Source organism: Egretta garzetta, unplaced genomic scaffold (genome assembly GCF_000687185.1).
Source record: "Egretta garzetta isolate BGI_Z169 unplaced genomic scaffold, ASM68718v1 scaffold169, whole genome shotgun sequence".
Classification (NCBI taxonomy): domain Eukaryota; kingdom Metazoa; phylum Chordata; class Aves; order Pelecaniformes; family Ardeidae; genus Egretta; species Egretta garzetta.
Window position 1 is genome coordinate 1,574,663 of NW_009260798.1, and position 16,125 is coordinate 1,590,787.

General features: G+C 36.6%; 1 protein-coding gene across 2 annotated transcripts in view; it reads right to left on the reverse strand.

Annotated features, from left to right (window-relative positions):
* Window positions 1-9,397: 9,397 nt before the first annotated feature.
* The window catches only part of MDFIC (MyoD family inhibitor domain containing), a 58,277-nt gene continuing 51,549 nt past the window's right edge, over window positions 9,398-16,125 (reverse strand). For both annotated transcript variants that reach the window (XM_009646807.2, XM_035902197.1), the window contains exon 5: window positions 9,398-10,767. In XM_009646807.2, the coding sequence (XP_009645102.1) occupies window positions 10,520-10,767 (248 nt within the window). In that variant the 3' untranslated portion in view covers window positions 9,398-10,519. The remainder of the gene's footprint in view (window positions 10,768-16,125) is intronic.

The following is a 16,125-nucleotide window of genomic DNA, read 5'->3' on the forward strand; positions in this document are numbered from 1 at the left end:
GAACTGTCACTTCTTCATTAGATCATCTCTCTGAATACAGATGATAAACAACCCAGAATCCTGCTACTTTTCTTACACACCTAGAATATAGAGAGATATTATGCCAATGAAAGTTTAATGGGAAAACATTTCATTCTATTCTTTTTAATGTTTGACAAAAGTAAGGATTCAAAGAGCCCCATTCAAATTATTAAAATAAACTGTTAGCGCTGCTAGACAACAAATTCATGAGGTATTACTGCACCGTTTCATCTAATCTCTCCAATATGAAACAAAATAAAATTCCATCCAGTTCAACATTTATTTTTTTTTCCTCTCTATATGCTACATATATGTATGTATGCATGCATACACACACACCACCTTTTGAAGGTAAGTGTATCTTTCAGAAGATTGTGAGCTAAAACTACCAGGAGGTCTGTAATCAAATGATGCCTTTGGTAGTTTGTTCTACTCATTGCTATCTTCACGGCTGCATTCTGGCAAGAAACTGGACACCAATTTTTGTTTGGCTTTAGATTTTAGCTCTTTCTGCATCTCTCTGGCCTCAGAACGCCATAATTTCTGCCTGTGAAGATACGGGGATAGTGTGATGAAGTCACATGTCGGTCTTCTGCTGGATAAACTGAGTAGAATAAGCTCTGCAATTCTCTCCTTTAAAGCAATTTTATGTCTCTCAGTCATTTCTGTGGCTCTGTTTTGGACTATTTCTGTCTATTTCAAAACATGAAGGTCAGAAAGCAGTGTTCTGAAACTGTTTTCCTATCCTAAGTACACACTCTTCCCAGCTTACGCTCACTGCATTACCCATTTCAAAATCTAAAGGTCACCATGAAAGGCCACAGCATTTCAACTGAAAATCATTGTTCAGAACGTTCTTCATCATGATCCTCAAGCCTTTTCAAAGTGTTTAAAATGAATCCTTTTTCTACAAAATAAATTCTAAATATTTCCTTTCCCTTTCATAGCATGGAAAAACATCTTCTTAGTATAGATCCATCTTACCAGGTCCAGATTGCTCTAAATAAGCACCTTGTAACAAGGTACATAATTAATTTACTGTTCCATCAACTACTGATTAATCTACAAATTCTGCTAGAAATGTTTCAGATCACTGATGAAAATGTTGAATAATGGCAGGCACAGGACCAGTATCTGCAGAACCTCTCTAAAATCACCCTTTTAACAATGATTTGACAACTACTGTTTGAGACCTATCAGTTACTCGGTTTCAGTCTACAACACCTGCACATATTAAAGTATAATCGCAAATCAGGATGTCAAAGACATTGAGGTGCCGGAGCGTGTCCAAAGAAGGGCAACAAAGCTGGTGAGGGGTCTGGAGCACAAGTCTGATGAGGAGCAGCTGAGGGAACTGGGGTTGTTTAGCCTGGAGAAGAGGAGGCTGAGGGGAGACCTTATTGCCCTCGACAACTGCCTGACAGGAGGATGTTGCAAGGTGGGTGTTGGTCTCTTCTCCCTGGTAATGGGTGATAGGACAAGGGGAAACGGTCTCAAGTTGTGCCAGGGCAGGTTTAGGTTGGACACTAGGGTTGTCAAGCATTGGAATGGGCTGCCCAGGGAAGTGCTTGAGTCTCCATCCCTGGAGGATGATAGATGAGGTGCTTAGGGACATGGTTTAGTGGTGGGATGGCAGTGTTAATTTAATGGTTGGACTTGATGATCTTAAAGGTCTTTTCCAACCTAAATGATTCCAATCTATGATTCTATAAATCCTAAGTCAAATGTGTTAAGAACTCAATTATATTATGGCTACATAATTATTTTTATCAGCCAAATTTTTATTCTCATTAGTAAATAACAATCGAGAGGTATTTCCCATAAATCTATACTGACATGCTTTAGTAATTTTCCTGTAATTTAATCTGTCATTCTTTCCAGATCAAGCTTCCCATAGTTTTCCCCGAGAATAAAATGAGCATTCCCCAAATTCTTCTAATTATTATTTTTGAACATGAAGAGTAGCAAGGTAGCATCAATGTTTTGAAATGCAGTTTGTTTATACTAAAATCCACTCTTGGCTAAGGTCTTAAAAACCATATTGTAAGGCTACCACAAAGTTGCAGGTAAGTTTAATAAGCAAAACACCATTCTTCAGTAGCAGGGTTTTTTTTCACAGATAAATATGTATTAGGCATCAAAGAAGCAATAAGAACCAACAGAACTGGAGAGGAAGTTTTAGTGAAAACATGGAGGATTAGTAAACAGTGCTGAACAGAAATGGCAAGAAGGTGAAAGCTGAGATGAAGCAAAAATACAGAAGTAACGAATGGAGATAAGCTTTAATAACATGCTAGATTAATTTTCTCCATTTGTTTGCTAAGACAACACTTGCAGGTCTCTGCCCTGGGAATTTTAAAAAAGCATTCTACAAATCCCATGGAATCTTGTGAGTATTGTATGCAGATGATAATGTTGATTCTTTGGACTGCTTCCTTTACAGTAGTTAAGGTGCAACTGAAATACCGTCAATTTTCTTGCCACAGAAATGCATATTATAGACACGAATATGTTTCTTAACTCAATACACCATCCAACACCTATGCTTCTCATTAGCAGAGTCCCTTCACAAGTTGTTCCCTCAGTCTTGTGATACTTTGAAATGAGAAGCATAGCTCATACAAAACGCAATGCCTGAAATGAATGTCGTACTGAAGAAGACAGGTTGAAGAAACCAGACTGGATTTCTTTGGACTAGGTAAGAGAAAACTAGGCAGGAGTACACAAACTATATGAAAGGTTAATATATGAAAGGTTATGACAAGAGAATGGTGATTGTTCTACACATCCACTGGGAATAGAACATGGATACATCAGTCTTACTTGCAGAAATGAAAATAAGATTAAACGGGATGTTAGAAAAACACTTTCTATATGTAAGACTACTGTAGCACTAGTGCCAGCTGTCTCAAGAGTGTCCAAAATTTCCTTCATCAGAGGTTTTCAAGAACATGTTTTTAGACACTGTTTCAACTTAGACTTGCTGAATTAGAAGCTCTCTAGAAGTTCCTTCCAGCCATGTACTTCTGTGTTTCCACAATACTTGTGTGTACATTTTGGAATTGGCATCTTTCAGTATTAGCCCTATTTATACAAATGATTCTGCAAAGTAACTTCCAGCAAAAGTTGGAAGTTAGTTTTACTCAGAAACACAGGATATTTTTGTCCTTTCCAAACAACGTGTTAGGTGCAAGTTCAGTATGATACAGCCTGTTTTTCATTTACATGTATATGTACTACAAAAATATTACAGTTCTGCTTTCGGATGCTATAAAAATTAATATCAGCTTTAAAAGGAGGTGAAACATTGAAAAATATAATTTTAACACCAAAACCTACATTTTCACCACAGGTTTTTGCAACAAGACTTGTATATGCAATACATGGAACAATTTAAAAATCATTTTGATGCATTATGAATCACCTGTAAAAAAATAAATAAGTGAAGACATTCTCAATTTTGGTAAATATTTATAGAGCCAAACAATATGAAGTATACGTAACAATCAAATTTCTAGTGAAAATGTGTGCAAGTAGGTTTATTTTGAAAGGAAAATTCCTACTCCCAGTGTCATACCCAATTAAATTCTCCAGGTAATGACCCCATTTGCATAGAGAGCTGAACCCACAAGTGGGAATTTTAATGGGCACACCACCTGAGTACATTAATTGAGAGTGACACTACTTGAACTAGTTTTGTGCTTACCCCACTGAAAATTCTACTCATATTATTTTTAATGTCAAGCTACAAGTCAAATTTCAAGATGATGGATTTGTTCTTTTTTAAGCATTGAATTTGAATAAAAGAAAGCTTTAATTCTGTTATGCATTGCATAGCTTTAACTAATCTGTAGTTCTGATTCTCACCATTGCTTCATTTTTTCAGTGATTGGAATTTAATTTTATTCATTAATTTGTGAATAATTAGATAGAAAATAATGCCTTCAGCAGCTAAATTGCTTTTGGATTGCTGTTTAATGTACTTTTACCAGAATATGTGTTACAGTTAAGCTGGCATAATAGTTTACTAAAATGTAATTGTGTAAATATGTCTAATTATTCTTTCTGAAGAAATGAGACTGAATATAAAATTTCAGTCATGGATACCTTAATTTTCTTAAACTTAACCCCATGAAAGCTTGGTAGTTGCAAAGCAGATTACTGATGCAGAGACAGCAGTTGTCAACAGCAGTGGAATCCTTGCTCTGCGCTTCCTTTTATCCTTCACATGCTACTTGTAATGACCTTGAAGTTATTGTAGATTCTAAACCATTGCCGTTAGTCTACATTAAATATGTAATCAAGGTGTCTCCTCCTCAGATGAAGAAACAGACAAATGGAGTCGCATTTCCTAGGGAGGAAAGAAAACCCATGTTGTGTAATACATTGCTTTTTCCAAGCTTGTTATAACTAGTCTTCAGTAACTGGAAGTAGCACAGGATCTAAAAGCCACCATACATATGCCACTGTAAAAGGTATTAATTTTAAAATAAGGTAGTGGTCTTATTCTTGCGAGTAGAATTATTTTGAAGATTGCCAGTTTGCAAGACTCTGCAGAGTCCATCTCAACAGAACTTTAAATTCTTTATTTCAATAAGCAAGACACAATCATTATATTTTGAACTTCATATATTCAAATATAAGCCACTGTTGAGCTACTTAGGTATATTCCAAAGTTCCAAACATACCACTTTCACAAGTCTATTTGACTAGGAGTTACATATAACAGTGAACACAGAAAAGATGAAATAACTTACAACATAACATACATCTTGATATTGTCCTAGACCTCCACAATAAATACCCTTTCTGTTCTCTTTGAATAATGAGGATTACAAAAAACCAAAACTAACCAAACCACCTTGTGATAAAGCTAAAGGAACAAAGGTAAGCACTGTGCAAAAAGATTATAATGTGAAACACATACAAGCTGGAGTACAGCCTATTCACAGTGTGGTCACTTTGTGCAACTTAGAGATGAGACAAATTGTAGAAGCCTACACCACTGATTGAAGAGGAATTGTATAGTGCTTGGGCACCAATTACATACCCTACTGAGATGATATAAAGAGCCTCAATTACAGTGGAGTATTTTGTCAATTAAAATAGCATATGCATATCAGAATAAAAATGAGTAAGATACTATTAAAGGTAAAAAAGGTATTATACAATCTTCCACCTGGCATCCCATTTTCATGAGTATTGAATTGTAATGTACTAACAATTGCCATAATAAACATACATAAAGGAGGCACACAGGATTGCATGTAGTGTTTTATTAAATTAAGTTTTAAGTGAGGTGAACTGATATACTAAAAACCATATAGAGATTAAGATCACCTAATCAAACTCAACATCTGCCTGTTTTGCAGAACGGTAATTCAGAGAAATTTCCAACTCTAGTAGACTAAAGAGACCATAATATCAAAGGCTTCTACAGAAGAGAAAGGCCATCCTTTTATGTCACCAGCACAAATCACTGGTAAATAGCATAAGCAAGTGCTTATGAGGAGGTTTCATTTTGTACAAGCAATCAACTTCACATTCCAGTATACCGAGCACAGCAAACAAGTGCATCATGGAAGTGGGTGCAGGGTTTTATTTTTATTGAACTTCTTTAAATATACTGATGCTACAATTGAGCTAAGGTCCACCTGCTTTATTTGGAAGTTAAAAGAACTGGAAGAAGGGTTAGAAGGTAGAAAAAAAAAAAAAAGAATGCCTGTAGGATTCTTCCGTGACTACTGTCACCACCAACACTACCTGAAATCTTCCAACACATGGTGTGCACACTCACATATAGACAGGGAGAGAGACAGAAAGAAGACACCAAGGAGATACTTCTCCAATCTTTAATTTCATTTGGGGGCTAAGAGTAAGATTTCGGATACATCTGTTGCCTTTCAGAAAGTTACAAGGCTGCTGACAGAAGGAGTGTTATTGTGGACATACATCATTACAATTGGCGTTTCTCTCCAAGAACACGTATCAAACCTTGCAATCATTAAGACAATTTTTTTAAAAAAGGTGTGAACAGCTCAGAAAAGCTTTTCTTTCAGATTACTTTATAAAAGCAATGATTCACCAAACTCAAGGGTTAACACAAGTTGAAATAGAGTCAATATTAAATCCAAAAGCTCCCAAATGTTGATCACAATCCCCCTTCATAGAAGCCATTTCTTTCCAGAAATATTATGTATTATAGATAACAGACAGAACACCTGTAATAAGTCTCAAACAGTGATATTTGTCTATACTTTTATTAGTTCTTTTTCATGAACAATTATTTTCTACGCGAAGTTTGGCACACAGTCTCAACTGCAAGACTTCGTGGTACACATTCAAGCACAGAATTTCTGTCAGCTTTAACATATTACCTCTGTAACACCCAGAGATGGCATAGTACAATTATTGTAGACCCTCTAAGGGCCCACGTATGCACAGACATGGCAGAACGTTCAATAAATTTAAAACAGACACACAAAAATTAGTGCAAAAGACTGTAGACATGCAGGTTTTGCAGGTTTTAAGTAGCATAAGCATGTTCACACTTGGCTTAAGCCAACATGAAAAAATCTTTGCTTACATCACAGATGAAGCAGTCTACTCTATCTGTGTTTAAACTAACTGATTTTAAAAATATGCCTTACTTTAAAATAGTAGTATTGTGTATAAGCCTTCAATTTTGTAGGCCACAAACGCCATTAAACATTAATATGTCTACTGCAATACTATGAACCAGCTACACTCTGTGTTCAGCTTGTTTTTAGTAAACTGAAGGCTGCTTGCAGCAGATATATTACAATAATTTTCATTTTGATCAAATGTAATCATTACCAGAATTCCACCTCATTAATACAGTTACACTAAGGAATTAATTTGCCCTCTTAATGACAAACTTTTTTTACTGTTCGGGATTCATGCTAACACAGCTTCCAGTGCCTGAATTGGTTTAGCTTCACATGTAAAACAACTCACCTACACTGGCTCACCCTGCGTGCAAATCACCCGAAGGCCAAAGCTTTCAGTAAGTCTTGTAACAGAAAAATCACAAATAAGACATGAAATTATCATTCAGAAGAGTAACAGGGCAACTAAAAGAAGAAGATATCCCGAAGTTTCAAAATAAAGTTCTTTATTTCAAAATAGTGTTTGAGAATAGCACATCCAGTTGATATAAAATACAAATAGCAAGTTACCATTTTTTCAAATGGGCCAGTCTGCAGAACTATATACTGACAAACTGTACAAGTTCACAAGAACTATTATAAAATACACAGTTAAGTTCTGATGTTTTATTTAAACTATTTTCACATTTGTCTCCTTCTAATTCTGCTTGTTTTAATTACAAAAGGTGCTTATAGACTGCCTATAGAATGAAAATTACAAAACAGAATTTAAGAATATAAATATAGAAAGGAATTCCTTAAACTAGATACTAATATTATCTGCTACAAAGATACATTTTACAAAAGTGCTAATACCTCTATGACAAAAGTAGCAGATTACATTTAAATGTCAAACAAATCACACAATTTTTTATTTTTTTGAATTGTCCTTAATACTTTGAAACTTCTAATCACTATGAGGGTTAATAAACACTATTTTCACTTCCTAGTATTTCACGAATGAAGTGGAAAAAGAAAGAATATATCTGCATGTGTGTGTGTGTGTGTGTGTGTGTGTGTGTGTGTGTATGTGTGTGCGCACATGTGTGAGAGTCTATACACATATGCATATATGCAGGAACAGAGTTCCTGTATTAGTATTTGTATTTTAACAGTACTGGAAGTAAATGCTTAACAGTAAATACACTTCCCAGGTTTGCATAATTTCCATCAACCAAAAAAACCTCTGAGTTCCTGTAAGCAGAAATAAGGGTTTGTGCAGAGCAAATTGTATAAACAAACTTTTACACAGAAAAAGGACTCCCCAGACTGATCTTTTTTTCCCTATACTTTATCATCCTGTGGTAAAAGTAATTTTTAAGAACACCCAGCATTCGCTAAAAACTTTATATGCAAATGTGCTGTTTTCCAAACAGAAAGCTGGAACTGCTCCAGCAGGGCACAGGCATTGGAGCAGAACAGGAGACTGGAAGTCCTCTTCCCCAAAAGCACAATCAGACAAGAAACAGCCGCAATTCACCTCTCCGGGACCAGCATGACACAAGGAAGGACAGCTAATGGTGCTGCCTAGCCCCAGAGAGCATGTCCCCATCACCACAGTGTCAACCATAGACCTACAAGGAGCGAAGCACTGTCTATACTTTTTCCAAGGTGCATCGAGTCCCAGTGCTCACTGTGATGCCCCCAATTTCCCCAGAGGCATTATGCCTTACAAAGGCAAAATGCCTCCAGGCACTGCCACTCAACCAAGGCATCTCTTCCCCCTTCCCAATGTGGTTCAGACTTTTAGGAGTCATAATTGAGCCCCATGGGCCTGATTCTGAGCTCAGGGAATTTATCAATTTAACTATATGATTCCTTATTAGCCTGCCTATTACCATAATATCTTTGTGCTCTCTAGCTGGAGCTAAACCAATGGAATATTCTGACATTAATGGAAATGCACTTTGTTTATGCAACACAGATCTGAATCTGGCCCGGCATATGGAAAAAAAAAAAACATGATAAGAATCAGTTCTTGTAGTAACTATCAAAAATCAGATAAGAAACCCTCTGAGTAAATCTGCATTGCATCAGAATACACCACAATATTGCAGATGTTAAGGGAAAACGTAACACCTCCCAGCTCCCTAGTATAGTTGAGGATTTGGCTATGTTACCTTCAGTGATAACTTGCAGTAGTAGGCACTACTAGTCAGTGTTCACAGGGAGAAGCTGTGGTTAGTATCAGACCATTCGTTGACTTAGCTTCACACTCCTGTGATCTTTAGCTTGTCACATTTACATAAATTGAATTCACTACAGCGGAAAGAGACATTTATGGTCAATTCACTCAACAGAAATATGCTATTGGCTATCGATGACTCTTGTAACAAGGCCTAAATTTATAAGATCCAACAATCTATAAATGGGAAATCTGGAGTGTAGATAGGAAAGTTTGTGAGATCAAGATATATAGGTGGTTTACACAGAAAAGTTAATGAGCTACAGACGCAGAGGGGAGAAACTAGCAGATGGTAAAGAAAATGGGTACCATTATTCCCTAAATCTGGGAATGCCATAAACCTCTTTAAGTGTGGGACCAAATTCATCTCACAATTACAATGTCAAAGACAGATCATTCTCAGAAAATCTTAATGGTGTAATAGGGAAAGTTGCCCGCTGGATCCTAACTGTATTTTTCAAACATTTTAAATCATATTCCTTTTATTTTTAAAGAGTATCATACATTTTTTAAAGGTCCTTCATTTTTTTTACACAGTTATTTAAAGATAACACTTAAAATGTATCTGAGAATAAACATTTTTGCATTTGCTTTTTGCATTCAATGACAGAATTCCTTGATCAAGTCAGTTTTAATTTGCTCTTTTATAACCCTGTTTAAATTCGGTCATCCTCTGTGGATCTTTCTCACACAGAGAAGAAATAAACACTAAGTTATGTGATACTGGCCCCACTGACAAGGGCCACTAATGTACAGGTTTAGATTCTTGAGTTAACTTCTGAAAACTTGCCTTTTATAGCCAGTTTTTTAAAATGTGTTAGTCTGTTAGTTTAAGGCTATATTTCATGTCTACACAGATTTCCAAAGTCTCTTTCTAAAACGAAGCATTTCAAGTAATATTAGTACTGAAGTAAAATGTAAGTTCTCTATTCTCTCTTGACTGGTAACAACAAAATCTTGGTACTGTAGTCCATGGCAAAACTTACATTGACTTTAGTTTGCCAGACCTTCCTGTAGCATCAGTACTGACAATGGAAAACACCAGGAATCCCTCACAGAGCAATGAGACATTCAAAACAAAAGAAATATTGCCAATGTGACCACTGTAGCAAAACCAACAGTAGATTCCCGATGCCGACTTTTGAATTAAGTTTAAAATAACAGAGCAAAGCTGCTTTCAACCCAAAGAGATTGAAATAAAGACATTTTGCCTTTCGGAATGCCTGTAAAGGCATGTTATGCATGGAGGCATTCAAGCGTTTAAACATTAAAGTAGGTAAAGGCAAATACTTAAGGCTTTGCCCTGTAGTCTCTTCTCTGACCAAAACCTGTCACTCAATTCGAATGGCAATTTTGCCCTCATACAGCCTGCGGTATTGGGCCTGTAATTCGGTTTCAATGAAGTCTTCCATTTGCAAAGCCAAAAGGAAGTTGGAATGTAGCTTGAGTTTCACATAAAAAAACTACACAATTTGTGTTAGAATACAGATTTGAGGATTGCTTTAAAAAAAAAATATTTATATATAGGGAATCAACAGTGCAATACCAGTTGGCTGTGTGAAAATCTTACCTTGTCTTTCTTCAAATGTATTTAAAGAAAAGCTCTCCAGTTTTATAGAGAATAAAATAAAAAGGGCTAAGCATTTCATGATGGGAAGCAGATCCCACAGCATTCCATGCAGATTTCCAAGCAATCTGAAGATTCACAACACGCGTCCATTATGCCACAGTCCATGTCACACGGGCAGTTACAGTCATCCCCCATCTCGTCCCCACAGCAACAGCAGCAGGCCTCCGACGTGCAGATGCCACAGGATGCTTGTCCCAGAACAATGTTACAGAGGGTGAGAAATTCACAGAACAAGCAAGCCAGGATACAGTGAACACAGCAATCTTCATACGTACCAGTTCAGTAGCATGTCAAAAAAAAAAAAGGAAAGAAAAAAGAAGAATAATTAAAATGTTATTCTAAATCCAGATATATCACAATGTCAAATAAGTAGCTGAAAGACAATGATTCAGGATAGACATAATCTAACACCACAATGTTTCCCATCTTCAAGGTCACTTTTGCAGCCTAACTTGTCTCCAACTCAGTATTGGTTTTGGTGCAAGTTTCCTTTCATCACTTCACACAAATCCCAAGTACTATACATGCACTTAGATCCATTTCTCCAGTCATTTATTATGTAAAATATGAGTATCTATTACCTTCAGTCATAACTTCTTCCAGCAGGCTCACAACGTGATTAAAAAAAAGAAGAGAATCAGCTTATGAAGGAAACTATCCAAAATTATTTCCAGCCTCTCCCAGTGCATCTTGCCCTTCTGAATCTGTTTGGTTGGCTTGCTACTTACGAAGAAAAATAAGGGAGTTGCTACAACATTTTTGCTTCCTTTATAGTTTTATGCACTACACCTGAACATCAATATCCATCTCTCATAAGTACTACTAAATTGCATGAGATAATTGAGGTGTCCCACAAACTGTCTGCAAAAAATAGGGCATCCAAAGAGTAAATATATGGAATAACTTCAAACAATGAATACACGCAGGAGACATGACAGGAAAACACAAAGATTGGAAGTAAACATGTGAACTAAACTCCTCCACAGTGAGGAGACTGCAGGACTGAGGGATGTATTCAGCTGTTTTCACTCTCCTCCCATAGTAAGCACATAACATGTATAAATGTACATGTATAAACATATTTGATTTGTAAGAGACAGTGAAGTCATCCAGAAAGAAAATGAAAACTTACAAAATATAAGAAGTGTTCAGGATAGAAAATTATTGTTCTTTCCTAGCCTCAGCTTTCATTCTTCTTTTTACTGCTTGCAAGCCTTGAACTCCTTTAGCCACAGACAGTTGAAAATTGGGAAAACGTTCAGGGGAAAAAGTCCGGCACCATCTCATTCCTTCCCTGTCCCTACAGTCTATCACAGGTATCTGCTATGAGAGGCTGGTAGGAAAGACAGGCTCTTGAGCTATATGGGCATTTGGTTGCACTATCTACAGACGTTATGTTCTTACAGTTCACAGGATGGAGACTGTTACCATAGGGGAAAGCTTGCACTCGCAACAATAGCGCAAGTACCAGGCCTCCTAAAAATATTTATGAAGTCAAAAATGATGCAGTAACCGTGGCAAGTATCTTACTGGATTCAATGTACCTCTAACATTGCAGAAACTTTGACTTTGAAAGTGTAGAGATGACTTTACACTAGCAAGTATGAATACTTACAGCAATGCAGCGTTAGAGGCTCAGACCTGCAAAATTTGTCCCAAGAAGCAAAGTCACTTTTAGTGACTCTTAGCCCACTCTAAACATCACGCTGCTGGGGACTGATTTCTCTTACTTACTACACAAACTTATATCCAAACTTATGTTGGGAATACCTGTACTGCAATGTGGTCACAGTCATAATATACATAATGAACACTTATGGCCAAAAGAAAAAATGGAAATATCAGGAAAAGCAAGAAGGAAAAAAAAAAACCCCAACGTCAGAAACTCTCTACTACTGTGCAGGAAGCAAAACTGAGAGGAAACCACAGGTCAGACTGAGCTGTTTTTAAAGAAAGTTGTTGCTTGTATTAAGAGGCTGCTTTTCCCAAAGAAATACTGTTGCTAAAGAAATGACCTTCATAGAAAACGAAGAAGATATGTGAAATAAAGCTGGGGAGTATCAGTTCATTGAAGAGGACCAAAGCCAGACCGATAGCGATTAATTAGTTGGTTGTCATGGAGATGGTGTTAAATTTGTTCAGGTACAATCTCCTTACAGATTTTCTTTTAATATGAAGGAAAAAGATAAAGAAGCCAAGAGTTCTATCCAAGAAGCCTTTATATTTGAAGAACTGAGATTTTTACTATTTTGCATCTTTGAAACACTGCTGAGAGAAGCTAATACCACAACAAATTTTGTTCTACAATTTTTTTTTAACAAAACACCTTAATAAAATTTTATGTGCATCAGTATTGAAAATAAGATGCTCAAACAAATCGTTCCTGCTTCATGGAGGGATATGTAAAATTGGAGGGAGAGAAATAATGATAGAAATGATAATATACATCTTTATTGATGGACGAGGGACAGAGTTCATAGGTTAAACAAAAGGGGCTGTGCTCAGAAAGCACTTTCTGGACCCACAAAAGAACTTTTCCCTCCTAATCTTAAAAAAAACCACTAAGTCAATACTTACAAGGAGAGGCTGTGTTGATTTAAATAAAGATATTTCAAAGGTAAAAGCTATCAAAGATGGTCCAGAACACAGAAAGAAATTTTAGCCATGAATACTATGATGGAAACTCTATGGAGGGGCTTTCTTTCCATCTCTTCTTCACTGACTGAAACACTAACAAGGATTTATTAACCTACTGTTTATTTTATTTCCTTCTCTCCAGATTGCAAAACTAATTTTCCGTTTAGAAAATCTTTATATAACAATTTTACTTAACCTACACAAACACTTAACATAAGTAGAGATACCCTTTACTGCTCTCTTCGTTCTCGCAATGACTCATTTGTACAATGAACATAAACTTTGATCCACATTTCAAGGACAAATCTGAAATAACCACGCTTTTATATTCTTCATGTTATTGACTTTTAATAGCTATCCAGCTAGCAATTATTTAACACATGACAAAACATGCTGTTACCTAGCCCTACCTAACTTGCTGAATTCAGAATCATGACTCTGAAGGTCTGTAATACATTTAGATAAAATGGGTGGAAGAATAATTTCTTCCATATGACTCCTACTTCTTAGCTCCTTATCTACAGATGTAATTGTAAGGAAAAGGAGAAGACAGTCACAGTGGGGTTTTTTTGTAATAATAACAAATCTACATGCTACACAAACCTCATGTATCCTTCTCTAGTACCCATGTTCCTACAGCAACCTGTCAGTTCCATATAAAAAATTATACAGCTAAACCCCATTTCCTTTGGTTGCTGTTGCAAGGTGTCATGATCAGTGGAATTCAACCACAAAGAAGATGCTATATAAAACTCACTTCAAAAGACATGACCTCAGTTTTTTCATTACCATGTTGGAGACCACTAAAATACATTTCACTGCTTGCACAAGACCCCCTAATAATTCTTTCCTGCTTCCAAGACCAAAGAGACTATTTTAAATTACAGATTATTTTAAATTTCAGAACTATTTAAGCAAGTTAAGAATAAATACTATACTTAACCTCCACTTTTTGACCTTACCACATCAAAATCTTAATAGTTTCTGCAGATGAGTGAGTAGTGGAAGACATTAATCAAACTGGAACTAAGCTTAATTTATATATTTGGGAAGAATTTGGGAAAAAAAAATAAATCTGATGATCTTAATGTGTGACAACATGTTTTCTGGAAACCTTGAATATATTTTAGTCTTTTCTGATAAAGAAATGATATAGCAATATTGGTTATGACACTGTATTACAGTAAGGAGAGGCTAGCTTAAAACGATCTATTTACTTTCTTTTTCTTTCTTGGAAAATTAGAGGTTTTCTCATTATTCTAGATATTCTAATGCAATTAGGAATTAGGGGTATGTCTTTATCAAGGACCAAACCCCATCTGCCTTGATATTCATGATGCAGCACTGTTGATAAATAGTTAACTCCCAAGTTTCTTGGAGTTTAAGTCTTCATTAAATACTTTCACAGAGACAGAAAAAATTAGTCTATGTCTCATTACATAAGCCCATCATTAATGAAGATGAGCTTTTCCTTAGGACTTCCACGCTACACCACGCCAGTCTCAAATTTCCATTGCTTTTCAATTCTCCTATTACACTGTAATTAATGGAGAAACACAGCACAACAGATTGGCACTACACAAAAGTGCAGTGGATGTGGGGTGTCAAACACTGTACAGAGGTATACTCTAGACAGAAAAAAAAACAGACAAAACAGTACATCTGCCTTAGTTCCTTTAACAAATGCATGTGATTTCATCAAAACACAGTATCACATTTGTTGACTATGACCCAAGCTCCCAAAAGCTATGCTGAAGGGCATAAATTAGGGTAGGCTTGGTCTGTGGGCAGGGATAGTGTATTTTATTAGATCAACTTACAGTTGGGGAAGAAAGATGAGTTTTCAGACACAAAAGCTCATCTTCAATTATCCTTTCGTTTTGCCTGGGATGAAAGTTAGACCTGAAGTTAAAAGGGTCATCCCATGCGGCATTTTTAAATACCGATGTAAGTAAAGCTGCTTCCTTAGTGCTTTGGCACATCTCCAAAAGTTACAGATTTGTTGGGGAATTTCATCAAAACTGTTAAACAATGCCAAGGCAAACAGAAACCCAACCAACTCGTCCCAAGTTTTTGCTGCTTATATCATCCATGCACACCCAGCTACTTTGTGCTGATTTAACAAGCGTGTATACAGTACATGTCACATCTACTTTAACTGGGTTATAAATGTTACCACAGACAATATCCAGACAAGAAATACCCTGAAATCCCCTAGAACTGTTTACACAGTTTTTCAAAGCCCAGAAGGCCCCACTCTATACCTTACCCTAGTTGTAACAGCTATGCTTATTTAAGGAAAAGAAAAAATATCAACAGTAAAACAAATCTATTTTTTGTCCATGTCTTTATAAACATTTGCACATGCACATCACTTTTTATTTCTAAAATCTTTGCGTACCAATATTACCCTGATATCCAATTCCTTTTAAATACGGAAACATACATTGCTTGTATTTCAGCTTCCCTTTTATCATCTCCTCTTCATTTTTATGAAAAGGTGCAGCTCTGCTTAAGAAACAGACTTTTAAGAGAACTATTGACCATCAAAACTGCACAAGGGATGCAGAAGCTGAAAAATGTACAGAGAAACACATGCGCAGGCTGATCTGTGCTGCTTTTGTAACGTTTGACACTAACCTGTCACAAACTGACCCAATAAGCTTTCATAGCAAGCAGGCAGGTCACATATGATAAAAGGTTTTCATGTCTGCAATTGTAAATAAGCTCACTTACAGGATGGTGACCTTGGTCAGCTTCTTACTAACTATATTCACCGAGTTCAGACAACTCAAAACGAATCTCCAGGCACTCTGCTGTCTCACAGCAAGAATCAAAAAGGGCAAAAACCACAATCAAAGTGGCAGCTGAGGTCCTCAGTGGGGGTTTGCTCCGCGCCCCTGCAGAGCCCTGAACAGAAGCCCCAGCAGGTGCTACAGGCGTCCCGCCGGCCGGCAGCAGGGAGCAGGCAGCGGCGGGGGGGG